Source organism: Zonotrichia albicollis, chromosome 3 (genome assembly GCF_047830755.1).
Source record: "Zonotrichia albicollis isolate bZonAlb1 chromosome 3, bZonAlb1.hap1, whole genome shotgun sequence".
Taxonomy (NCBI): domain Eukaryota; kingdom Metazoa; phylum Chordata; class Aves; order Passeriformes; family Passerellidae; genus Zonotrichia; species Zonotrichia albicollis.
The window spans coordinates 82,904,703-82,931,380 of NC_133821.1; the positions used below are offsets into that span (position 1 = coordinate 82,904,703).

Sequence of the window (26,678 nt, forward strand, 5' to 3'; positions counted from 1 at the left end):
AAAAAAATAAAAATAACTCTCAATAATTTCAAAGAATCAGGCACTTAAATCCTGGCCAACACAAATTTTATTTAGGTTTTATGACTGATATTTATTCCTTTTGGAAGTCATGAGATTTTTTTCATTAAAGTGCCAAAGCCCAGAAATACTCCTTTTTCTTTATCCAAAGCTGTCATGTTTATGACCTTGTAAGTATTTGGCGATGTCAATTAGTGCTTCAAAAATGATGCCTTTCATCTTCAAATGGAACTGGGCCTAGAAACGGGCCAGACCTCTTAGCTCTTTCAACAGATGATAAACACACTGCAAGTAAAAAAATCCCAGCAGCTTTTTATGACTTTATAGATTAATGAGCATGCCAGGGCTTTCCAACCTATTTTGGTCCAATAACGTATCTGCTAAAGTTGACAAATAAAACCCGCATTTTGTATGTTCCAATTTCTACAGTACTAAAAAATATGTACAGATGCATCTGAGAAAAAATCCTGAAATGAGATGGTAGGAGGAAGTGTCAGATCATCAGCACAGTCTAAGCACTAGGGCCACAGATCATTAGGAACAGCCTTTTAGAGAGGAGACTGGAAAACACCTAAGACATCTCCACTTCCTTCAAAGGGAAGAATCTGTTCCTCTGCTTCAATACCTTCATCATATCAGTTCTGGAACCCATCACCAATCTCCCTTTGCTCTCTTCTGCCCAGGTGCTATGAATAAGCCCAGGAGCTGTAACTTTTCTGTAGTGGCGTAATGCGATTACTTCAGCAGAAGTCATTGCTCAGATCAATTCACAGACATTTTTTGTCAATTTGTATTTAGAGGAAAGAAGAATGTGTCCTGAGAGTCAATGACCAAATCTATCTGTTTCCTTCTCTCATTCCTTGTTCATGCTGTTGATTCCTCAAATGCAACTCCGAAAGTAACTCTCTAGTTTGAGGATACAAATACGATACCATAATAGGCTTTTTTTTTTGTGTACTCTGCTGGTTTCAGCCTTGCTGGGCTGGTGTGATGGCACATCACGGCCAACATAATTCACTCTGTCTCTCTCTCCTTGCTTGCAGACTACTCACAAAAGCCTCAGTCTGGCAGCTGCAATCCAGTTAAATTGTGTGTCAGCCCAAAATGTAAATTTTACAAGCTTAGTGAGTTTTCAAGCCTAAAGAACCAGGAGAATGTGATTTGGGTGCCAGGGAAAACCTGTCCTTTTATTCTGTTACAAACCATCAATGTTATGTACTCTGGGCATTGCTCTGATTTCCTAAGCATTCATGTCATAGTCTGCCATAATCAGAGCTTCATGCGCATCAGAAGTCTCTGCTTAGGTGGGAACAGACTTGAATCTCATTTACCAATGAAACATGACTCTATTTTAGAAATGTGTCCAGAGGTAAAAATGTGTTTCTGGAAAACAAAAAAATCACTGCTACAATTTTACATCTAGCAACTGAAGCCTTGTGTACCATCACAGTCATTTGCCAAAAGAATCTGAGGATCTTTAAAACAGCTTTTGCCACTGGACTGTGCTTGGACTGGTCAGCTATGTCATGTCCACATCAAAGAATCACCAGGCTGTTATCTGAAATGGTGACAAAAATATGCCAGCTCTCAGTACAAATCCTAGGGGAGGGGAAGAACAGCTTTCACAGAGAAGCTGGAAGAGCAAATCCCATATATTTCATCACTGCATATTTTGACTGTTTTCTAGCAACTGTTGTATTCCAATATTTATAATCTCTCTCTTTATGCAAGCATCTTATGTTTTATAATAAAACGAGTACATAAATTTCAGTTACCGTAGCAAAGCAAATTGTTGTATGTAATTAGTCATGTACAACATAAGGCGTAACTTGAAAAACAATTCGTGTTTATTCTTCCTCTGCTTAATCAATATTTTAAATATTTGTGGAAGCTGTACACCAACTTTGCAAATCACCACCTCGTAAGTGAGAGAAACAGAACAGACAACACAAATCCTGCAACCTACTGCAAATCATCAGCATCTGACAGGCTGCTGTTCAGGGAGCTACATTTTCTTGGCCCGTGAAAGAAAGAAGAATATAACATTTTACTTCTGAGCTGTTTCCCTTTATTCCTTCTTACAGTGCATTCCTCAGCCACACTGACTTGTTTTTCCTTTACCACAAGAATTTTCTTCTCTCTCCACTTGTTTTTAATGCTATTTAGTTAGCACTGATGCACAAAGTCAGTGGTGGCTACTTCTCCGCCTGCAATCCTTGCCTGACTTTCCAGAGAGGTTAACAAATGTTTGATCATCACTGTCTTCCCTCCCACTGCATAACCCGTGGCTAACCACAGTGGGATAAACTCTGGTAGCAAAAACACACAAGTCTTAAATACTAAAGGAGTGCTGTGAGAACAGGAGGCCACAATCACACCTCAGTTACACTATTTAAAGACTTAAAACTGCACAGATATCCCTGAGCTCAGCTAGAGAAAATTTTATCAAAACTGAAGACCGGTGTTTTTGTAAAATTTGTCATAGGTTTAACCTTGAGAATAACAAATCATTAAGTGTTGGGGGACTGAAGAATCAATTTATGTTCCAAGCAAAGGGTTTTTTAAATTAAGGCTGAAAAAAAAATTAGATATCGCCTGGTGGTGCACAGATTCTGTTGATGTATCAATCTTTTCAGGCATTTAAAAATAATATAGAGATGATAAAAGTAAATGTTCTATAACCAAAAAATCTCTTGGTAATAAAATTTCAAATTACAGTCCATGACAACACTTCTAAATTGAAGCTGTGATACAGGAGCTTTGATGGAGAAAATTGTACAAGTAACTCGCAAAATAATTCGGAAAAGCAACAAAGAATGAAGGTGCTGCTGAGATGAACAGAAAACATAGCTGGAATGGTGTGCAGCATCCTTAAATGAATTTCAGACTGTTTTATTGCCAATATCTTAAGCAGAGCTGTAATCTTATAAGGATTTCTTGGATAGTTTCCATCGACCAATAAATAACCTCACTACAGAAAAAAACCCCAAACCCCACCAAGTATAGAACCAGCTCTGAACTCAATCATCATACATGGCTGAGCTCAGAGCCTGACAGATTGATCCAAACACAGTTTATTGGCAAGATTTCCACCTTCCTATGGACTACTGGTAGAGGGGTTGAGGAAATATCTCTGACTCATCCCTCCAAACTGCGCTGCCTCTGGGTGTCAGTCTGTGGCCCAACCCTTTGGGTACAGAATCAGGGTAGAAAAACCGAATTGAGTAAAAGAGTTGAAACTTTGCTCATAGTGGCACAGAATGAGCAGAAAACCAAAAATCACTGCCTCTGGGTGCATCACTTTCCCTGTCAATATACTGGGTGTGCAGCATCAAACTATTTCTTAGAGGCGATGAGGCTTAAATAGTCTTTCTGATATTTTCTGGCAGACTCCAATAAAATGTGTTATAACAGTGCAAAGTATCATTTTGTTCAGCAAAAAAGCTTGGGAATAGACAGCTTTTCTGTTTAAATAACTCAGACCAAACATCCATAACCACTTAAAGGTGGCAGATCCACTCAGTGTGATTTGTACCAAAGCATCTGTGGTAAGAAGGTTACAGATACGCTTTGAGAATAAATTTCAAAGGTCTGAGAAGTATAATTAGTTCTAAAGTTCTCCTACACATTAATAATTAGTAATAAAAACCTTCTAAAGTCCTCCACAGAAAGTAAAAAGCTCTTCCAGAAGCATGAGAACATAGACCAAGCCCAACCCCCTCACAGCTAGTCTTACATATCCTAAGCTTCCCCTGATGATGATTTCATTTTTTTCTCTCCTTTCCAATGCTTTTTCTATTCATATCACGTAAGTCTGGCAAAGTCTTTAATCTTACATACATTTACATAATTTTAAAGACCATGGTTCAGCCAGATTAGGTAGACTAGTGGTCCTTAAAACAATTTATCTATAAACTCCCTGAACAATTCCATCATGCAGCAAGTCATACAGTCCAGTTACATGTCAGAGAGAAAAGAAGTTTTTTCCCCCATTTTGAATTTGTCACTTTAGGATTCAGTTAACCTTGAGCTGAAGGATGGGAACACGACCAATATCTGCCAATGCAGGTACCCAGAAGACAGATCCTGTCAAACAGACTTCGCTTCAGTCTTTGACAATACTATGGCTGTTTGATAATTCATAACTAAGGACGATGCCATGTATATGTATTTTTAATAACTACTGATTTAAGCACTTTGGCAAAAAAAGTCTGAAGCAATTATTGGCTATAAAGACATGGAAACAGAGGAAGGGAGCAGTTTTATCCCCAGGCAAAGGAATGGTGAGTCTGATGCTGAAAGGATGCATATGGTTTGGGTATCTAAGTTTTAGCACCCATATTTTCAAAGGGATACTGGTGAAGAATGGAGGGGATGCAAAAGATACAGAGTTATTTGAAGGCTACTGAAACTGGTCAATAGAAGGAAACAAGAGGAATCGCAAAAGGACTGAGAACAGACTAGTTGATTTACAAAAAAAAAAAAAAAACAAAGCAAACTTTTAACTGGGAAGATAACAAGCAAGAAGGAACCCAATCTGAAGGGCTACATATGGTAGCTCTCTGTGGTTCGAGACTGTCAAACCAGCTCTGGAAGATATACTAAAGCCAAAACTGGTACCTGCATGGGAGAAAGAGCCCTTTCTGACCCCAGTCTGGGGCAGCACTGGCGCCTGTACTTATCTCCTTGGACAAAAAGTCAAGGAGAACCAGGCTATCAATCTCCTGGCTTCACGGCACCTATCCAGTGTTCACCTCTTGTGTGGGGCACACCCTCGCCACTGAGTTTAATGACCTGCCATAGTGCTGGGGGAGGTCCAGCCTGCAGAAGGGCAGCTCAGCAACCAAATATCTCACTCCCAAAACAGAACTAACAAATCCAGCTGTTAGATGTCACCTATCCCCCATGACCTGGTACCCAATAAAATTACTGACACAAATTGTTGCAAAAGGTAGGCAGGCTGTGATCTCTCCATAGCTCAAGGCAACTAAGCACATGCTTGTTTATTGTTAAAGTATTGTTGCATTTTTAATTCTTATTTTTTATTTTTAAAAGAAACCAAGTAACCACATTGTTTTTCTAACTTGTGATCTCTTCAATATATAGATGCAATTTTTTGTGCCTAGCCATTAGCTGGATTTTTCCAGGGAAAAGCCTTGGCTGGTTACACTGCTGACCACAAGTGTAAGTCTGCTGTGTATGAGGGAGAGACACAGGCAGGCAGGGTGAACAGAAGTGTGCATGTGCACCTCATGTTTTTTGTGACACCATTTCACATTATTAGTAAGAAGCTTGCTAGGCACCATACCCTTACATCTCTGTTTATCCTACCTACCTACCTACCTACCTACCTACCTACCTACCTACCTCTCTTCTTCATATTTTTTCCCTATTCAATACATGCAAGTTTGAATTTTTAGTTAGAGCTCCTTAGTTGATTCACAGCAGCAGAAGCTGGGGCAAAAACTCTATGCATTTTTACACACTTATTTTATGGGAGATTACACAGGTGATTAACAGTTCTCAAAATAAAAAGTGTCTCCTGTTACCTCCATTCTTGTCTATTTATTGCTTTTGATCTATTCATGCCAAAACATTCTTACTAATGAAAGTCATCAGAAAATTGTCTAATAAGGTAATTTAGAAGACAGTTCACATCTAGCATATGATCAAAAGGCACTTAACTTGCTGTTCCTGCCTCCTCTCCCCCAATAAACACATGGTTTACTAGCACTGATAAGCTTCAAAATGGTTTTGAACATGTGGTAAAAGGGCTGATCAGCTCCAGACAATTGTTGGACTCTAAGCAGACCCAGGAACAAAGGTCATGATAAATGAAACCACTGCTTTAGCTCCAAAATTGCTTCAATCATCTCCAGACAAAGCATGATTGAAATGCATCTATCACTGGATAGCATCTGGAGAACACTAAAAATGTTTTGATCAGAATCTGAGTATCTTCTTCCAAATGATAATAATTTTAAGATGCCACGGCAAATTTTTACAACTACACTTTAGGATAATGTTTCCTTCTGTAGCATTGACCTTGTTTTTCTACAGTGTGAAAAAAATCAATATAATAATGGTACTGCAGCAAAATTTCAGCTTTCTCTTGGCTTACTTTAAATAACTTCATTGTCTCCTTTCCCTCTGTCTACATCTGCTGCATTTGGCACTTTCAGTTATTAAAATGAAACCAAGTTGAAAGAAAATGTTAAATATCATAAAAAGAAACCCAGCAGTGCTTCTGTTTCACTTTGCCAGCACTGTGGTCACCTTTACCATTTGCCAGGTTGTTCTGTTTCCAGCTGTTCTACTTGAATCTGCATGCAAAAGAAACCCCAGCTTTCTCCAAAAATACCAAATGTACTTTGCAGTTCTACAATGAGTTTGTTGTTTAGTTTTTTAAAGGAAAATGCACCCTCTTCCCTCCAATAATATATTGGAACAAAAAAGCCCAGTAGTTACTAGTGACTTCTGTTCTTTGGTGCTTAACGTTTTCTCACTCCTTTGTGTGCATTTTTGCACAAATGAGCGAGTCTGGTTAGAGCAGTTCCACAGATTAACTCCAACCTGCATTAAGAATGAGGCTTTGAGAACCTTACAGGAAACTATCAGCTAAAGGGAAAACACCATTCTGCCAAAATTATGACCTTTAGACACTTTCCGCTCCCTCTGGATAAGAACCACATCCAGTTGCTGTCAACCACAGCTCTGCCTTGGTCAACAGACAAGAAGAGCATTCCCAAAATGGGAAAAAGGGAGCATTAAGTTCCAGGGAAAGCCAAAGAAAGCCCAAACGTAGGCAGTGGTAAAAGGAAGGAAACATTTGCTCTGCCTGTGCCTCTCAGAAGCATGGAGACACTCAGTCTTGGAGCAAGAAAGACCTACTCTGGTGTATGTACAACACAGAAAAGAATTAAAAAGACACAGACTGCCCATATAAATTCATTTTCCTACTCTTGGCTATCCCATGAACGCAAGCCTTACAAAGGGACAGATGACGCTCCATCTCTAACAATTCTTCAAGTTATCAACCCCGTTTAAAAAAAAAAAAAAAAAGGCAAAACAATAAAAAAAATCTGGATTCTTACTTTGGTACTGGAAGCTGGGGAGGAGTTGGCCACCAGGCTGGTGATGACCTCGCTGTTGCCGGAGGTGCAGGCGGCGGTGGCGGGCGTGGGGAGGCGCGCGGGCACGATGGGCAGCGGCAGCAGGCCGGGCCGGGAGCTGCTGGTGGTGCTGGCGGCGCTGCTGCAGCTGGTGCTGCCCACATGGGTCCCGTTGGAGCTCCAGTCCCGGCGCTCCCAGCCCGCGCGGTAATCGCGCTCGAAGCGGCTGTGGTGCCGGGACATGGCGCTGGAGGGCAGCTGCGGCTCAGGGGGAACTCGAGAGCCTGCCTGGAAGGGTAAGGACACAGAGGAGTCAGGGATGAGGGCCCAGCACAGGGACTGTGCCCTGCAACCACCAGGCACCACCCTGTCGTGCCTTCTCTGCCTTAGGAGAGCACTGCTTCTCCTCTTTTCCCAGCAGAACAGCAAGACACTATTCACGGTGCCATAGTGAATATTGATCTAGAGCACAAATGAGATTTTAGACAAGTACAAGGAGACAGTGGAGAGCTCAGTCCCATAGACCTTCTGCAGAAACACCATCTACCTCTTCATCAAAATAACAAGCAAAAGCACACAAATTGTGAAAAGCCAAGTTAGAAGAAAGTCGTAACTCAATATTCTGACAACAGGAAAACATTCCCAGCAGCTCTATCTTTCCATTTTCTCAGTAGCCTTCAGATTTTTTCTGTAGCTTCTTTTCTATACCTCACACATGACGAAATATAGATGCTAAAGATCAAGGAGAAAAAAAATCTACCTGCTAAATCTACCCATTACTTCTCTATTTTCAAAACCAATACTGCTTCACACAGGCCCTTGTTTGCTAGACTCCTCACTGGAAGCTCCTCCAGGAATATTTCACTCTGTGACACCTCCCCACAGCGAGGATGCCCTACAGGAGGCAGGCCAAGATGTTCTGTCTCCTCTTGTGCTTCTGGCTAGACTTTAAACTCTTAATACACATAGGTGATCTATGACCAAGTTGTTCTATGATCACTCTGTCCTTATCACCCCTCAGTCTTTGTTATCTACAGATTGTATCTGCCAGGTGAGGGATGTCTAAATACAGTGTTGTGGGTCAAGACTCCCAACATCTAATCTTACTTCTGATAATTATATGTTACATAGCCCAGAGCAGTTACTGAAGTCTTCCTGGCAAGGTCTCCTAATGTGCAGAATGGTGGCAATAATGCTATTTTCCCAGCAGAGCTCTGAATAAGTGAAAGTTTACAGCGTTTGCAATAGAAGAAACAGTATAAATAAATTCTAAATGTATTTATTTCCATAAATAAATAATGAGTATCTAGGTCACTGCAGCACCTGATTTATTTTATTTGCATCACACAATCTACTAAGTTCTTTGTAATAATGACATCAGGTCAGTGGAAGCAATGTTGTTTCACAAATTCTTAGATACAAAAATGGATGGTAAGAATATCTGTTTATAAAGATTGTGGAGGGAGCCAGAACTAAACTCACCCAGAAACTTTAAGGCAAGAAACTTTTTAAGAGAGATAAAAAACTTAGAAGTGTTCTAAAACAGTGTGCCTATCGCCAACATTAGTTATTCACCTGGTAGAAATTAAAAAGGCAAAGAAAACCAATCATTATGCCTGAAGGATGAAAGATTCGCCTGGTTCACTAGAGAGCTGAGAGTAGCTGAGAGCTGTTTCACTAGCTGAGACAAAGAATACTCTTCCTCAGTTAAAAATTCAATAATATAAATGTATATTACCTAACGAAATCTCCCAATAAGCTGTGTATCTGATGTCCCTCTCCAAGAATGAGCACCTCCAGCAAGAACCTACACTGGAGACCACACCATAGTGTAGTTGGTATTGACCAAAAAATTAACATTCTTCTTAACCCAACTATTTTCTTCTCTAATAGAATGTGATGCAATGTTTGCCTTAATGATTTGAGGATGGATGGTTCTGGTATTAGATTCCTCTGTCTTTCATTTTTTTTGTAGCCATCTGATACTTTCATTCAGAAAGCTAATTCTGTATTTTCCAGAGGACCATGTGAGCTCAGCTGTAAAATGACCACAGGAAAACCCAGAGACACCAGTGCTGTGAAAGCTGCTGTAATGGAAAAAGAACCTTTTCTTTTAGTAGAGGTGAAGAAAGCAAACTTTTTCTCCAGTGAATACTATCTCAGAATAAATTCAGTACTTAAACACAGTGTCTTTAAAGGTTAGAAATTCCACAGGTATATAACCACTCTTTCATTTGTTTTATAACCATTTTGCTAAGTCAGGCAAAAAAGGAGCCTGCAAACTGCAAGCTGCAATTTCAAAATATCCTTTATTATTCCTTGCCTTCAAAAGAATTTCTTTTTAATCCCAACAGCCTCCACTGCTGTATGAAGCTATCTTTTGTGACTGTTTGGATGGTGGCTGTCAACTGAATGCCCTTCTCCTCTCGAGCCCGAGGATCTCCATTAGCTGTATTAGTGTACTCCTTGACAAGGCAATCAGGGAGAACCAAATCACATCTCCCCCACCCACCCACCCACACTCCTGAGCACATCTGACATTTCATTCAGCGGAGAGCAGCGGCACACATGCACACAAGTCAATAGCAAGCAGTTTTTGCCACACGATCCCAGGCACCCTGCCCCCAGCAATTCTTCTCTCAGATGAGACTGACAGGCAAGCACGTCAATAACAAGCAGGAAGAAAGCCTGTGACTAAGCCACGCATTAAGAAGTTTACTTAAAACCCAACACCCTCTTCATGAGCAATTCACTTCTCAGTCCAGCTACTGTACTTCATATTTCCAACGAAAAAATAAAAGCTGGGGCTAAACATCAGAACAGTCTTCTTTTTTTTTTCTTCTTCTTTTTTCCCCCCCAATACATTGCATTAATTATACACAACTTGTTTCAAGATGTCATTTTTGTCTGGGTACAAAGTTACTTGACAGTGACAAGATGTGCAGAAAAACCGGAGGGGATAACTATCTAATAAATGAGTATTCAACTGCTAGTGCTTGCTATTTAAAATTAGAAAGAATAGAAAACATTTTCATAAATAGCTGCTGGGTGAGGTAAGAAATGGGTTGTGAACAGACTAGCTAATTTTTAAGTGTATTTTTAGATCCAGAGTTTATGCTTTGTCTAGACTATTGATGTTGAGGATCACAATCATAATAATAATGCTTTAAACACATTCTGTACTCATAAGAAAAAACTTCTCCAGCAGTGTGTCCCAAGTCAAGTGTAATCATCACATTCCTCTGCACAGAACTTGTCACAGGGCAGCATAAACCATCTTGAGAAACAGCAGAGACGGAGGCCAGTGGGAACCTCACTCAAACAGCAGGGAGGGCAGCAGTCGCTGCAGTCAGAGATCACAGAATCCTTAAGGTTGAGAAAGATCTCTAAGATCATCAAGTCCAGCCACAACCCTAACCCTGTCACTACCATTTCCACAAGATCTGATTTTAGGCTACAATTTTCCAGACATGTTCTTTGACATTTTATTCACTAAAAATAAACTAAACAAAATAAAACAAAAAGAACCCTTTTTGAGGGTTCTTTCTGTTTCTCCTTCTCTCTGTCCCTTTGCAGAGACAGAGAGGAGAAACATCAATGCCTAATACTTACGAACATCAGCATCAATAGTTACAATTAATTAATGTATTTTTACCTTTTTAAGGGAAGTTTTCCTCAACATTCATGTGTAGACATTTTCTCTTACCTAGTTTTAGACCCCTCTAAACAGCACAGAGGAAGAGAAAGAAGATTGTTACCTTGTTTTTGAGACACTGCACCAGCTAAGCCCTGGCTAATTACAGATCTACCAACCTCAGTTGTGGGGTTGATTTTTCAGCTAGCATGATGCTCCACACTGTCACATGCAGGAGCCAGTAGTAGAGCAGATAAGCTTTGAGCTATCTCAGACATGTCTACCCTACATCAGAGCCATAAATGCAGGATGTAGAGAGCCAGCAGGAGAGAGAATGTATGATTTGTGCATCTCAGACTCGTAGTCCATGAGGAGGCACACTACACCCTGTTATTGCTGAAAATCCCTCTGTACACCCAATTCAGCTGACACACTCTCTGGAGAAGGTGGTGAAGTCAGAGAGACAGGCTTTCCCTCACTCTCTACTCAAGATGTAATCACTGGAGTAGCTGAGTGTCTTTAATCTCTACTAGAAAGGAAACGCGTTCCCGTTTGTCACATAGAATCAAAGGATTTTATTGTGCAGCCAAAAGGAACAAAAACTCTCTTAGAGGGAAAAAAATCCCCCACCCTACTAAAGAGAGAGGAGAAAAGAGAAAGAAGCCCATAGCAGTTACTGGATAAACTGATAAATTCAAAGCAAAAAAAAGAGATGAAATTGGTATGAAGGGAGGGCTGTGGAAAGGACTATACGCTAAAGAAGAGAGATCGGGCAACCAGAGGTAAATACAAATCCCATGACAAATGTAAAATGAGATTTAGTGATATGGCAAGGCAAGAAGCCCCCCAGACTGCATCACTGTGCATGTGCTGCAAAAAGATTGCCAGAACAGCCCACTTTGTTTCAGACAGGGGTTATGCAGGAGCCAGGCATAAGGATTATACATGCACCTGAGCCCTTCCCCCATCATTTAGTTTCAGAGAAAGATGGGTGTAGGAGGGTAGACCAAGAGAGGGTAACAGACTGATGAAACAATACCAAACACCTTCTGAGGGATGGGACAAGGCAGAACATGCAATGCACAGGTGAGAGAGACCATAAAAAGAAGTTACTTTAAACCTATCCCTCTCAAGGCAAAGTAGAATGTGAATGTACCCCTGCTAGAGAACATAACTTTTTCTTACAACTAGGAAATTTGGACATATCTCATACTAACAGCTTTCTCAAAAACAATATTAAAGAAAGTTTTTTGGCAAAATGAGAGTGTCTTTGTGACTCAAATGTAGAGCACTTACACAGATGACAACATCTTGCCTCCAGATTTACCCTGAACACTTTGGCCATTTGGAAATCCTCCAGCCTTCTTAGCACAAAACCACCTTCCTCCTTGTCCTCATTTTTCACCACATCTCTTATGCAAGCTCATTTGTTCCTCATTTCCCCAGCTTACACACACACACACACACACACAAAGGAAAGGAAAAGGCCAGCAGCGTGTGAGATAGGAGCGTGCTGTCCTCAGGGCTCTTAGCAGGTTTCAAACAGATCATTGCTGCAGATTTATTAAACTCAAGTGCTTAACATTTCATTTTATGCTCGATACATTTAAACACAGCCCTTCTTCCCCCAAGCCCAGAACACTCACTGTTCTGCAGAAAAAATGCTTCCTATTCATGTTCCTCTAAATGACAGTCCGGGCTCGAGCCTTGGAGCAGCTCTTTCCCTGCTTTCCACGCTTATCTAGTCAAGGTCTCCTTAAAGTGTCTGTCCCCACAGATATAAATATAAGGAAAAACAGGCTTTCAGCCAGTCTGAAGCTAGAGAATCAGATTTCTTAGACTATTAGTCAACTTCATTAAGTGACTTCAAAAATAAAGGTCAAGCTTTTAATTTAAATTTTTCCTGGGTAAGCATTTGTTTCTAAATTTACCTTTTAAATAATAACATTACAGAAACATGATAGGCGAGAGATGTTGGGAGACAGTGACGGAAGTGGAGACATGGTCATTAGGGAAATGGCAGAAAAGGAGAAAGAAAGAACCTGAAGCTTTAAAATAGCAGCTAAATAATCTTACGTGTTTTCAGACAGGATAAATGGAAGTACAGGTAAAATAGCCCATCAGAGAGCTTTAAAAGCATTTAAGTGCATGTAATGCTTTTTTTTTTTATGCCACACATTAAAAAAAAAAAAAAAAAAAAAAAAAGGAAGAGAGATTTGCTGGAATCAGATCTAGCATGGAGCACTGTAACTGATAAAAAGGAAGATGTCTAAGTACCTAAGCTTGAATGATTTCACATATATGCTGCAGGGGAAATGTTACGGCATGCAGTTTTATCAGAGCCTACCGACACAACAACCTCTCCCCAGGCACAGGTCTGCAGATGTAATTTATGCACATGGCACCAAAATCACATTGAAATATATCAGCCTTTCCATAAATTCTGGATATAACTCAATCATCAGGTCATATATGTACACATCTTCAAGAAAATCAAAATCAAACAAAGTACTAGCAGTCCTGGCAGCTTCAGGAGCAACTCTTCAGCAATGTGTCAAGCATAAGGTTTTATTCAAGCTCACCATTTTTATAACCTACAAAGACTTTCTTAGACACATACAGAACCATTGTTAAAAGCCTACATGGATCTGACTAATCGATTTTCACAATTTTTACTGAACTACTTTTTTTTCCTGTTTGGGTGACTTCAATGAAAGAACTCTGTTAGACAAGTGCAGAAAGAATGCAATCAAGAGATTCTGTAAAGCTGAACTACAAGCAGCTGTGAAGAAAGATAAGATCCAGAAATATTTGAGAGGCAAGGAAACAACTTTATTATCTAGCAAGGTCTACTTTTGTAAACCCCTGATTTAGTCTTGTAAACAGTTGTAAAGCTCTTGTAAAATCCAAGACAAGGCAGAGAGACTTGAGCTGCTTTGCTGCAATCAGATCTTAAAGAAAAAAAAAAAGAAGAAAAAAAAAAGCCCAAATCCTAACCCTGTAAGTGATAAAGGAGCAGTAGATTAAAGAGATTATATAGGATTTAATTTTCCAAATATATGCTGGAGGTGGTGATGCTTTGGGACATATTACAAAAAAAATTTGAGCATGAACACAACAGTGTCTTCTCAGCAGAAAGCTCACTATGAAAGAAACAAAAATGATATTTTTGCTTTGCTATCTCAAAATATTGTAAGTAAAAAGATAAACTAGACCATCCAAGTAAAAAAGAAAAACCCAATCATGATGCAAGTGAAATCATACCTTGGAGTTTCTTTCCTTCACAGGTGACAGAATATAACCTTCATAAATCAGGAGTTACTAAAAAATCTCCAAGTGTATGGTTTGTTACTAAGCTTCTCGGACATTCATCTTCACTGTGATCATTTCCTGTCTGTAGTAATTTGCTTTTCAGCCACTAATATTTTTACAGTCTGAGCAGATTGTGTAACACATCCTTCAATTCATGGATCCTGAGCACTGGCAGAGTGAGAAAAGCTCCCAAAGGTTCAGGGTGGTCCTGATGCTCACACTGCTGGAAGAGAAGGTGAAGACGAGTCCCGTCTTGAATCCTGTTGCTTGCCAAACCTGGACACATACAAACTCATGAAGTTTACACCAGGTGCAGGGGTCTCCTTCTGCAGATGCTCCTGATCAAACAAGTTTCTTGGACTATTCTAGAAGGCCTCCATCCTCAGATGTACTTATCATCAATTGTAAATTGATAGAAAATAAGTCAAAATATACCGGTTTGGGATACGTATTTGGGTAAAATTCCTAACTCTAGGAGAAAACAACTCAATCTATTTCTCTCTCTTCAAGCATCTGTTGGAAAGATCTCATAGTTGATATGGTTCTCCTCCATGGCATTGCTGCAAACCATCCCCACAACCTTACAAAAAAACTCAGCACAAAATTCAACCCTCACCACTCTCCAGCCCTCAAAATAAATTCTAGATGCCACTTGCTGCAGATTCTTGGTCGTTCCAAGGACCTTCTACAGCAACAAGACTGGAATTTTATGCAGAAGTTTCATAAATTAAAATCCAACAGAACTTTACACAAAAGGAAAATAACTTCCTCAGATGTCTCTGCAGGGTCCAGGGTAGCTGGCAGTGTCTGGAACCCAGCCTTGTTAAAAACGGAGAGAGAGAAAAACGATGTCCCTCTGTAACACTCCTGCTTGCAAAACACTGTCTTCCCTAATTAAATTATCTCATTAGCATGAAAAACAAACGAAAGGAAACCAAATGCCAAGAGCTGCCGTGTTAAAGGCCAGTTCGGTGCAGGGTTTGTGCAGCAAGACTCGCACGGCAGAGCCGGTGGCCAGCACCTTGGCACGGGGGCTGGCAGGATGACAACTGGTGGCCAGGGTCCAGGGGTGCCTGCTGGGGACAGGTGGAGAGGGGAGACAGGGACACGACTGGATTTCTTCTGGGGAAATGGGCCATCTTCTCAAAATGTGTGAAGTGGCTGCCAAGACCTGACATACCTAATCTTGCCTAAGACTTCATGGTTAATAAAGCAGAAATGTAGAATAAGCTACTGTCAGTGTTGCCAAATGTCACAAAATAAATCTCACAAAATTTAATTAGCAGGATTTTGGCTCTTTTGGGGATGGTTTCCTAGGTGGGGGGGGGGGGGTGGGGGGGTGGGAGGAGAAGGGGACTAGGTCTTCAAATTACATTTTGGACAAGGCAGAAGAAATTTCCTTTTGTTTACTGCTGTTCTCAATTTTCCAGACCCTAAAGGAAGACTGATCAACCAGTCAAAACTATTACAGGAGAAAGCTGTCTGCCCAGGTAAGGGTTAAATGCAGTGTATTTTACAGCGTAAGGTATCTGGATCGCTTGCAGTGCTGCAAAATCCTGTAATAAAGAAAACGTACTTCAAATTTCCCTCTTAGAGGATATTTTTGGGTCATCCCACCCCATCACTGTTCACATTTAAAAAGCTTCAGCCAGCACCAGGTGAAGTAATAAATTTTCTCTTTCAGGACTGATGTTCCTCTGACCACACAGAATCTTCTGACACACATTTTGTTAAAAGGAGACATGTATCACTCCCCCAAATCAAGAGCACATGTACACTTACAGCACAAAACAGTCCCTAACCGTCTGGTATATAAAAAGAGGTTATTCTATGAAAATTGCCTCAGGAAAAAAAATAAAATAAACATTAAATCATAGAATCAGAGTCATTTAGGTTGCAAAAGACCTCTACGATCACCAAGTCCAACCATTAAACAATGCCAAGTCCGCCACTAAGCCCCAAGTGCCACATCTACATGTTGTAAATGTAAAATGTTTTTTACATTTACTGAACATTAGACTAGCACAGTCCATAGTGACAGGCATCCAAAGACCTTCAAGGCTTTAACATGATTTGTAGCATCTGAGGTATGAAGGTGCAGTTATCTCAATCTTCCAGTAAATAAGTGAATTCCCAGAGAAAACACAGCATCTCTGACCCACAGAGAATAACTAATTTTTCCAATTTCTGGTGCCCTAAATGTGTGACTGCCGCTAGCCTCCATTCAGAAAGCTTGCTCTTCACTTCAGGAGACACCTGTATTCTTGCTCTTCTTTCAGAGATAATGGAGAGTCTGGAGAGGAATTTCTCTGCGTATTTCTGTACTTCCATCTTTTTGCTTAATGGCACGGGTACTATTAGTACCAGTCCATCAGCACCCAGCACCCTTTTATCTGGCTGGAAATACTGGGCAGACACCTGGGGCTTTTGGATCAAAACATTCCCATCACAGTGCATGGCACTGGAGTTGGCCAGAGCCCACGTTATCTGTCCATCTGCAGTCACAGCTCATCACCTCTCGTGGCCTAACCATGTTTCATAAAATGGACCGACTTTATTTTCAGCTGGTTCAATAGAGTAAGTATCACTTACATCCACTTGCTATTTATGTTTTGTTTTGAAAGGCGATGCGTCAAGAGCCAGAGGGACAGTGCCACCATGCTAATGAATTAATACCACAGCAGTATCAAAGTTAGCTGCCTCTCTGCTTGCTCCTCTGCCTGTTATAAGCTATTTCTGTTACCATTTCTTCCACCACCCTTTCTTGCATCTCATTTAAATTTGGCCCAAGTGACTCATGTTTTATCTTTTCGGCTGCTGGATGAAGACTGCTTGCTGAATGCAGGAAATCAGCAGCCCACCTTTTCTAGGCCAGAGGTCTGCAGCTTTTAATTAGCTGCTTTAGAAGTAACAGGATCAAATAATAAACAGATCATGAACCACTCACCATATCCCTCTCAAGATATGTTAGGTGATGTAGAACCTTTCAATACTACAGAGAAATCAAATCATGTTTCCCAAGCACCTACTTAAATAAGCATTTAAGAATACCAAGAATCTAGTTAAAAATATAAGTTGAATACTGCTAGATTTGCAAGCACTGGCCAAAATGTTTTGCATTTTATTCTGAATAGCAATAATTCATTTTCATTCCACCAAAGCTGTCAAAAACTCTATATGCAGTCTTGTACCAAGGCTGTTATATACATGCCAAATGCCTGTATAGCAAACATCTGGACTTGCTTCTGTTCCAGGATTTGCCAAACATAAGTCTATCTATTGTTTTTTCTTGAGACTTTTGTTTTTTTCTCTCACTGCTGTGCCTTGGGTCGTTTTTCTTAAAATGAAATCATTAAAACAGGCAGAAAGAGCGGAGGAAGGAGGAGTAAGAAGAGCTCTAGCATCTGAGTAATCTTCCAGTGGGACTAATTTTACTAAGTATTTGTGCTACTGCTACCAGTCAATCACTACAAGTATTATTGAGAAGCTAACAAAAATAAAAATTAAACCACATTTAGTAAAGTATATTGGCAGAGAGAAAAGGAAAAACACATATGCTGTTCTATAAACTAGAAGCTCCATTTACTGAAACGTCCTCAATATCAATATAAAATGTATTAACATAAAAACCCAACTTGCTCTTCCCTGATTTTGCATTCATTTTACATCCGTACTTCTCCGAGGCAACAGATCAGAATGGTGCATTGCCTTCCCCTCAGGCCAAATGTAATAAACAGGCAGGTGTAATATAAGGCTGCAGTGTCTCAGCTCTCCTCCCCAACAATTGATCTTCCAGCCCAACGCTGTAATTCCGTCTTGGTAGCTCCCTTCACATGCCTCACTCCTGATCGGTCAATTATTTCAAATCAAGCAGAATTAAAGTGTTATTTTTGTGAGGGAGGATGATATTCACCAGTGACCAACGTGAAACTAATAAACTAATTTCCCTTTACTGCCTCGGGCAAAACAGAAAAATCCAGGTCTATGGGAGAAAGACAGCAGCTGTTTCATCAGTCTGTTGCCCAAATGTATTTGCCATTTACTATCTTTAAATTGAATTTTTGCTCACAGGACAATTTTGGGAACAGAAGACAACAAAAAGAAAACAACAAAAAAGGCAGTGGTGAGGATGTATGACTGTTCAAGACAGAGCTGAGAGGAGGGGACAGCACTCTCCTGTTCTCTGAAACAGAGCATATTCCTCCTGTCAGTAGCAAACTTATCCAGTAGATGTCAACACCAGCAAAAAATATGTGTAAAGCCAACCTTAACAGCAATAGTACTCACTTCAATTTACAGCAGCGCATCGGGGGACAGTTTAATATTTGGAAGCACTGCATATTTATTTGCTACCATCCCATCCCTGCATCTTCTTGAACGGATCTGGCCTGGCTCATCTGTCCATAAACATGCGTAGAGCAAAATAATTTGTTTTTTGCTTTTAGAATAATTTTGTCTGGTCTGCTGAAAAATTGCTGATGAGTATGTGATTACTTTCGGATTGGATCGGATGAAATTTTTCTGAGGGGGCACAGGGAGTAGGGGGGACAAATACTGTGCAGTGCAAAGCACCTACTAGGAGTAAAATCTTCATAGTTACTAAATATAATCTGAAGAGGTCTGTTCCCTTCTGACCTGCCACTTGCGTGGTTAAGCAATGCAATGATTTCATGGATTTTGCTCTTTCCTCAAGAAGCTTCTCAGCCTACAAGAGTGACCTGTGATTCCCAGGCTGACCCCAGGTCAACAGATACTTGTTGTTCCTGTGAGGTTTTTTGTTTTGCAGTACACCAAGGACAGTCTGTTGTAAGCCTTTTAGTGCTATTATCACTCAAAAGACTGCATTTGCTGACAAGTTTTAACCATGCAAAAACACAAGGCCATTGCTGTTGACACTTTTAAATCTACTATTAAGATCTTACTGTTTGAACAGCTTGTGTGTAGAATCTGAAGTACAGATTTCTGTTTCCTTTTTGTTTATTTTTAGATAAACCTTGTGTTTCTACTCTGCAATGTTTGCATTTGGCTGCTGAGCATGCAGTAACTGCATACATTATATGCATTGCTTAGAGACACTGCCTCACAGCCCATCAGGTTTTTGGAATAGATGAAAAGGGAAGGGAAATAACAGATCATTTTCCTGATTGATTAATCTTTCTTCACGTTGCCATTTCCCCATACACATAAGAAGGATAACCAAAAGTATGTTGTGACATCTAATAGTGAGCTGTTGAAACAAATTATTTTACTACTGCTACAAAAACTTACTATGGAGTTTGTTTTCAGAGATCCAAAACATAACAAGGAGACATAAATGAAAATATTACAGAGACATCACTGTGAGCATTTATTCCTCACATGCAAAACCTTACAGCTTTTATGGGAAGCATCCATCCAATGATGCTGTTGCAGTTTAACTAATCAGTCTAGCTTAAAACTCAGGCTGTCTGCGAAGGCACAAACAGTGGTCAAAGGCTGACACTGAGAATTACCATAATCTAAGCAATTCTTAGGCATCAACAGAAGCAGGCAAGGGAAGATCAGGCACATGTACTGCACTCCCAGTAAATAATCCCAATAGATGATGGCACTTGAGAGAACAAAGTCAGAGCTCTGGACACCAGGGGAAAACATCAAATACCAAATCCAGCCCCATGAGGCACGAGGTGCCAGCAGCACACCCCGCTTTGGGAAGCCACGTCCTGCTCCACAGCTCTGGGTGCCAGCATGCACTACCCAAGACAGAGCCATAAATAGTTTGGAGATAAGACGCATATCTTATGAGGCACACCGCAGCTTCACAGCCAGGGATGAGCAATTCTTTTAATTACCGTCAGCATTTTCTCTGAATCCCCGTCTCAAAGAAGAGATGGAAACTTTTGATTTGCTGTGACACCTTGATTGCTGCACGGATGAGTCACCACACCACTCCTGTAAGTCTTAAAAATTTATAGATTTTTAGGCCAAAAAGCGCAGGAGGCTGTTACAATTGCTCTGCTCTCCTGGCTCCTCCAGCAGCCTGCCTGCCGGGCACAAACAGGGACCAGCAATGTCGTACATAAAATTATAACACATGCCTAAGCTTGCCTGCGAGCACCACAACAGTTCCATCTCAAAAAAAAGGGAAAAAAATGTAAAATTATTGATCACTGAATGTACACTCATGTATCTCTTAACACCTTTCTTCCTTGCAGTTTCTCTGACCAGGAGAAGCTGCAGGGATTCTATAAGGGGGAGGCAGGGGTGGCCCTGTGCTGCCCACAGCCAGCTCCCTGTCCCCACTGCAGGGAACCACAGAGCCCTGCAGCCAAACTGGTGGTGCCTCTGTGAAACATTCCTAAGAAAAGGGCAAGAACACTGCACAGGCAGTGAGGATTAAGGAAAAAAAGTGTAAGAAACAGTCCTGCTGACACCAAGATCAAAGAGAGAGGAGGAGGAGAAGGTGCTCTCAGTACTGGAGCAGGGGTGACCCTGCTGCCCATGGAGATGACCATAATGGAAGCTGACCATAGGACCCTCACAGAATGGTTTAGGTTGGAATTGACCTCAAAGATCCTCTATTTCCAACACCTCTTGCCACGGACAGGGACACCTTCCACTAGACCAGGTTGCTCCAATCCCCATCCAACCTTGAACCCTTGTAGGATGGAGCATCCACAGCTTCTCTGGGCAAACTGTGCCAGTGTCTCTCCATCTTCACAATAAAGAATCTCTTCCTAATATCCAATCTAAACCTCTTTTATTTTAAAGTCATTACTCCCTGTCCTATTACTATGCCCCTGCAAGAAGTCCACCTCCAGCATTGGTTTTTTTCCCCCCATGTATCCACACTACAGCCCATGGAAGACCTCTCCTTATGGAGAGGTATCCACTCTGAAGCAGGATTCAGGCAGGAGCTGCAGCCTGTGGAGGAGGATCCATCCTGGAAGAGATTTATCTGGAGGAACTGCAGCTCTGCCAATATTTAAGTTTTTCCCACAGTCTCCCAGGGAAGTTCACGCATTCATCCTCTGTAGAGGTAGAGAGGAGGGACAGAAAGGACTGAGTATTTCTGTATCTGCAATATATTAGTGTATTTATGAAAGAAACCATGGGGAAGACCTTCTACATAATTTTAAATGCTGAGGTTTGCTTAATTTCATGCTTTGAAGACATGTGCATTCCCAGTTTCATTCATTTTTTCCCCCATGCATTCTATTATTATCTTTTTGCCTATCTACTTGTAAACAATTTCTAAGATGATGAAAGTGAACGAGCTGCTTGGAATGATCTTCACAGATGGAGTGCTCTTCCAGTTGCTTTCCTGAATAAAGTACATATCCATACCATTTCCTTGATCTTCTAGGTAAGTAATCACATCCACTGAGGATGGATTAGACATACACTTCGAAATAATGCCTGTCTATAACTAGATGTCTTATTTCTCAGCATTCCCATAACGGCCCCATTGCATGCTTGATTACTGCGGCCAGGCTAAACAGAGCCATTTGTTGAGAACTTTCCCTTCTTTTCTTCTTTATTAGCAGGAAAGTCCAACTTGCTGAATCCTATGATGTTCTGAAAGTATTTTCAATGTTCTTGAAGACTGCCCCTGCTAATTCTTTAGAGACAGACTCTCCAGCACATTTTGTAAAAAATTCTTAATACTCAATTTTGCAAGATGTCCTTTCTTCTCCTGCTTTGGTCTTCATTTGTAAAGTTACAGTATCTAGCAAATTTTTCCCGCACAAAGTTACCCAGTTCATTGTATTTTAAGACAATGATAAGCATTTTTGTGGCACTCTGTGTCTTCAAAGCACTTTACAAACATTAAATATTTAATGCTTATGGTATCCCTCTTACTCTCAACCCCATTTTACAGGTAGGGAAAGAGACTCACAGGTTAAGTGATTTTGTTTCAAGTCACATCACAAGTTACTGACAGATGTGAGACCAGAATATATGAGCTCAGATTTCTAGTTCCGTACTCAATACTAGACCAGCCTTGTTCTTTCACTTAAAATAATATAAATAATAATGAGAATCCTTGCTCTTGTTCAGAGAGAAGGTAGCTCTTCGGAGGTTCTAAATACAACAACAACAACAGCAACACAGGAAAAGGACCCCAAAATTATCCAGGAGGGCAGCTACCAGCTTCATAACCCTACCCAGAAGCTTTTTCTTCCTTTTCCAGTGTTTTAGAGGGAAACCCACAATTGAACATTATCAGGAAAGGCCATGTTTCAGGCATTTATATATAGCCAAATGCACACACACACACTCTCAACCACTGCCTAAACCAAGAACAGAGACCTTCCAGCCAGAGAAGAATTTGCAATTTAAAAACTGAAGTACATTTCAAAATGGCATCACTAAAGAGCTTTGGTATTTGATAAGAAGATTACAGTACATTCAATTGCATACAGCAAAAGCCTTTTAAAATAAAGTACAGGAATAGTGAAGCCAGGCATTTGCAACTAGATAACACGGAGCTAATCGGGCAGTGTGAAAGGTGTGCCCTGCTGCAGGGAGTGTGCAGGAGCCAGGCAGCTTTTGGAACTCAAATAATGAGGGGGTTTTTTTTTAGCTTTAACATTTTTCATAATCTAAGCAGGAGGTCTAAACACAGGCTGTATGCAACACTAACTGTATTTCCCTTTAACAGGCTCCTATGGGAACAAATGTTCAGTGTCAGGCTGGTACTATACGTCCATTTAATTGAGCTGAGAGAACTCTACTGCCCTCGAAGAAAGCTCATCTCTTCTCTCCGTGGATGTGACTATAGAGCTAGCAGATAATATCTCACTCATTATTTATACAACCACGTAATTATCTCCCAGAGACTCCCCATTTTGTAGAAGTTTCTTTTTTGGAAACATCATCTGTTGGCTGAATGGAAAGTCAAATCCAGCCACAGATACTGACATTGAGTGCCAGAGCATCCTCTGCTAACATACGTGAGAAACAGCACAGGGAGTCTGCAGTACCACTCACATGGGGGATGTGCTCCTGGCATTACACTGGATCTCTTTTAATTCCTTTGCAAAATGCAGGCACATGTGCAAGATCAACAGTACACAAAACACACTCAGAATTTTAGAGAAACATGGTAATGGTAGGAGCCAAACATAAACAAAAAATGTATCTGCATATTGCACAATTGCGTCCACTGTGTCCTTGGGTTCTGTCTCACTGTTTACACTGCTCCGGTGCCACCATAACCAAACACCCTTGATACTTGTTTAAAACTGACAAAATCTTCTGAGGTCAAGAAAGTTATTATCCCTCCTGTTCAGCTGGTGAGATAAGGATGGAAAAAATATGGACCAAAACTAGAAGATGCCCTCAGGGAGAGAGAGCAGAGGTCAGACATTATATCCAATTCAAACATGTGCAAAACCCCTCTAGGCTTATGTACCTGAGAATCAGCAGGATGCCACATTATTGCTAACAAAGCTATTTTAGGTGCCCAATGTCCTGCGGTTGCTTAAACCAAAGGGAACACCATTTGCCCATTTATCACTGCAGGATTGCTGGAAATTCCCAAATGAGGTACCACTGCCCAAATCCGCTGGTGTCATGTCACTCCAAAACACAGGGATGCTTTGAGTTGAGCACCAAGGGGAGGTAATGCATTGTGACTCATCCTGCTGAGGGGTCTGGCTTCCAGCTTTGGCTCCCTATATAACTGAAGCACAAGGCATTACAGAAATCTGCTGGGCTTAGAGTTTCCATGCCAGAAACCGGATGCTGATGAGCCCAGCATGGCCATGCTCAGCACTGGGGCTGAGCAGTCTTTAAGGTGATGCTGCTGGCTTTTAACTCCAGCTTTAGACCCAAGACAAGGAGTGGGTACAATCCTCTGCTCTTTCAGATGTCCAATGTCACTCCAGGTTCAGCTCAACAGAGCACCAGAGTTCGCTGGAGAGACATGAGAAAAACAACCAAGGACATGGAAAATGAACACCACATCCCCATCATGTTCTAACAGAGCTTTTGGGCAGGCTTAACCAACACCCACATCTCAGCCAAAGCTCATGAAAGAGGGCACTGGTGTTTTTGCAGTTCAGCAAGCCTGCCACTACCTTCCTCAGGCAACCCCATGCTCAGCTACTACATGAGGTACAGGTTTCTGCCTTCCTGCTTCGATGGAGGCTGGTTTGTTTTTTTCTTTTTTCCCCATTTAATTTTGAAGATTATAGGATTTACACTTATTCTAGTAAAATATTTTGTAGCACTGCCATGAAAGAGCAGAGTGGAGGCAACACACACATATTATGAAAGCTCTGGCATTATAAATGTAGCTTTTCTCTTATAAATTACATTGACCAGCTAAAGTACAGGTTACAGTAAAGTCTGCACAAAGTCATATTGTGGCAGTAATGCACATATGGAAGAAAAAAGAATCAACCATTTTCTTGTGCATTTTAAAACACCTAGAAAAATGGCCAAGATTGAATTCCTCGTGGAGGGAAAGCCAAACCTTACTCATGAAGCCACTGCGGTTTTGGTTTTTTCTAATGAGAAAAACAACCACACAGTTGTCACAACTAGGGAAATACCACACACCACTGGATTAAAGTCCTTTTCAGGAATGTACAAAACACAGTTTGCTATTACTGCCTTTTTTTAATCTTGAGCCACTTGCCTTTCTGAAGCAGCCAAGGAAACAGCAATCATACTTGTTGGCCCTACAAGCTCTCTAAAAAGTACTGTGCCCATCCTTTCACCCCTCCAATGCCATGACTTGGGGGGAGCTCAGGGCTCTCTGCCCTGGCAGCACTGGCTCCCCAGAGTGAAAGGAAAGGCTTGAGGAAAGCTCAGAAAACAATACCCCAAGTTAGACTGGAGGAAGGCTGGGAGGGTGAAGGAGCAACAACCCACCTTCAGACACAGCTTAAACCCAGGACTCTGCAGCCCCTGATGCCTTTCCCACTTTTCTCCCCTAATGGTAATTAATATTTCAATCAAATTTTCCCCTTTATTCTCACCACATCTCCGATTTCTACTCACCACCTTCTACCATATCCAGGTTCCCTTTCTCTCTTTGCTTCATGTCCAAGGAAGAGTTCCTCCAAGACCTTCCCCAGTCCTCAAACAAGACTGACTCAAATAGGTGATTTGCAAAACTTCCTTTACTTATGTACTTGGACCTTTTTGACCTTGTTTTATCCAACTTAAAATCTGTAAGTGAAATCATTAGGTGAGCAAGAGTGACCTGATGTACCAAGAATTTGGCAAGCTCACATTAAAAAGAAACAAAGGACTTGTATCCTATTCTCAAATGTAGAGAGGAGGAAACTGAGGTGAAGAAGCAGGTGTGAATGTAGCAGTGATGAAATGGAAGTGACAAGCTTATAATTTATTAAGTTTTTAAGCATAGTTTCATCCAAAAACCAGGGGCAAAAGAAGTTCCTTCCTAAATTAGGTACTGAGCAGAAACCTTTAAGAGAACCAGCAACCCCATTCTGTTCTAATTCAGCTGTCTACAGCTAACCCCTCATAGGGGACTTTAGTTTTGGACAATTAATTTTATTAGCTTAGAAGGGAAAATGTAAGCAATCAGCAGGAAAACCTGTCAATCGACCAACCATTTCTATTTGCGATGGAATTCATGGAGTTAATCCCACAGTGCAGTTTGTTCCAGGAGCATCCCTGCCACATCTCAGTGCTTGGGTGCAAAAGAAGGGCCAAAACAGGGGATTATGAATTTGTAAGTAAAAACAAAGCACTGGCTCTCAACAGAATCGTTTTAAGGATGGCATACATTAATTTATTCTCTTCTGCACTGCCTCTGCATACCCGCTGCTGGCAATGTGACAACATATAAGCACTGAATGTTGTGCTTAGTAGCTTAAGAGCTCCAAGACAGATTGTCATTTTGCTCATTCTTCCTGGGCCAAAATGTGTTTTCCCAGAAAAAAAATAAATAAATACCCTCTTCCCAAAACAAATACACCCCCCTTCCTCCCCCACTGTCATCTTCAAATTTCGAGAAGAATTGGAGTGGCACCACCCTTGAAGGAGGCAAAGTAGGGAACGCATCCTCAGGAGGTTTTTATTCTAGACAGAGAGCCTCTCCCCAAGACAGCGTTTTGCCAACACATGGAGAGTTTTGAAAATGAAGGCAAAAGCCTTCCATTTGAGTGAATTCAATGGGAAGGCAGCACGGCGCACAGAGCACCGGGGCAATTTGCTCTTGGCAGCCTCTCTCGCTAAGTAGGTGGGCTGCGCTCAGCGCCAATTAGGGCTGACGCTTTTCCTCAGGTACAATGCGCTGCCACACAGCTCGGACTGTTCCTCCCTCCCTGCATCTGTGTTTACTGTGGCTGCTCATTTTCCCCCTTGGCAAGGGGGATGTTTAATAAAGCAGGCCATTCCCCAGCTACAAAGGCGCTATATCATCCTTGGGTGTATGTACACATATGGTATGAAATTGAATGCAGCTAAAAGTCAAAGCAACTCCTGCCAGAAATTTCTGATGGCAGCGCTGTAAAAGCAGCGTTGGGGAACAATGCAGTTCTCTGTTTTCTGATACTGGGTGAAAAGAGGAGAGACAGCACGGTGGGTTTAGCTCCAAAGTTAAAAGGAAATCATATGAGTGAAGAAAAAAAAGCAATATT

General features: G+C 41.1%; 1 protein-coding gene across 4 annotated transcripts in view; it reads right to left on the reverse strand.

The window, feature by feature from the left end:
* KLHL29 (kelch like family member 29) overlaps nt 1-26,678 on the reverse strand; it is a 388,622-nt gene that overhangs the window by 234,329 nt on the left and 127,615 nt on the right. For 3 of the 4 annotated variants that reach the window (XM_074538031.1, XM_014265655.3, XM_005485101.4), the window contains exon 3: nt 7,113-7,418. The exons of the other annotated variant lie outside the window; for it this stretch is intronic. In XM_074538031.1, coding sequence (XP_074394132.1) covers nt 7,113-7,373 — 261 coding nt within the window. In that variant the 5' untranslated portion in view covers nt 7,374-7,418. The remainder of the gene's footprint in view (nt 1-7,112; nt 7,419-26,678) is intronic. 4 annotated transcript variants of the gene reach the window in all.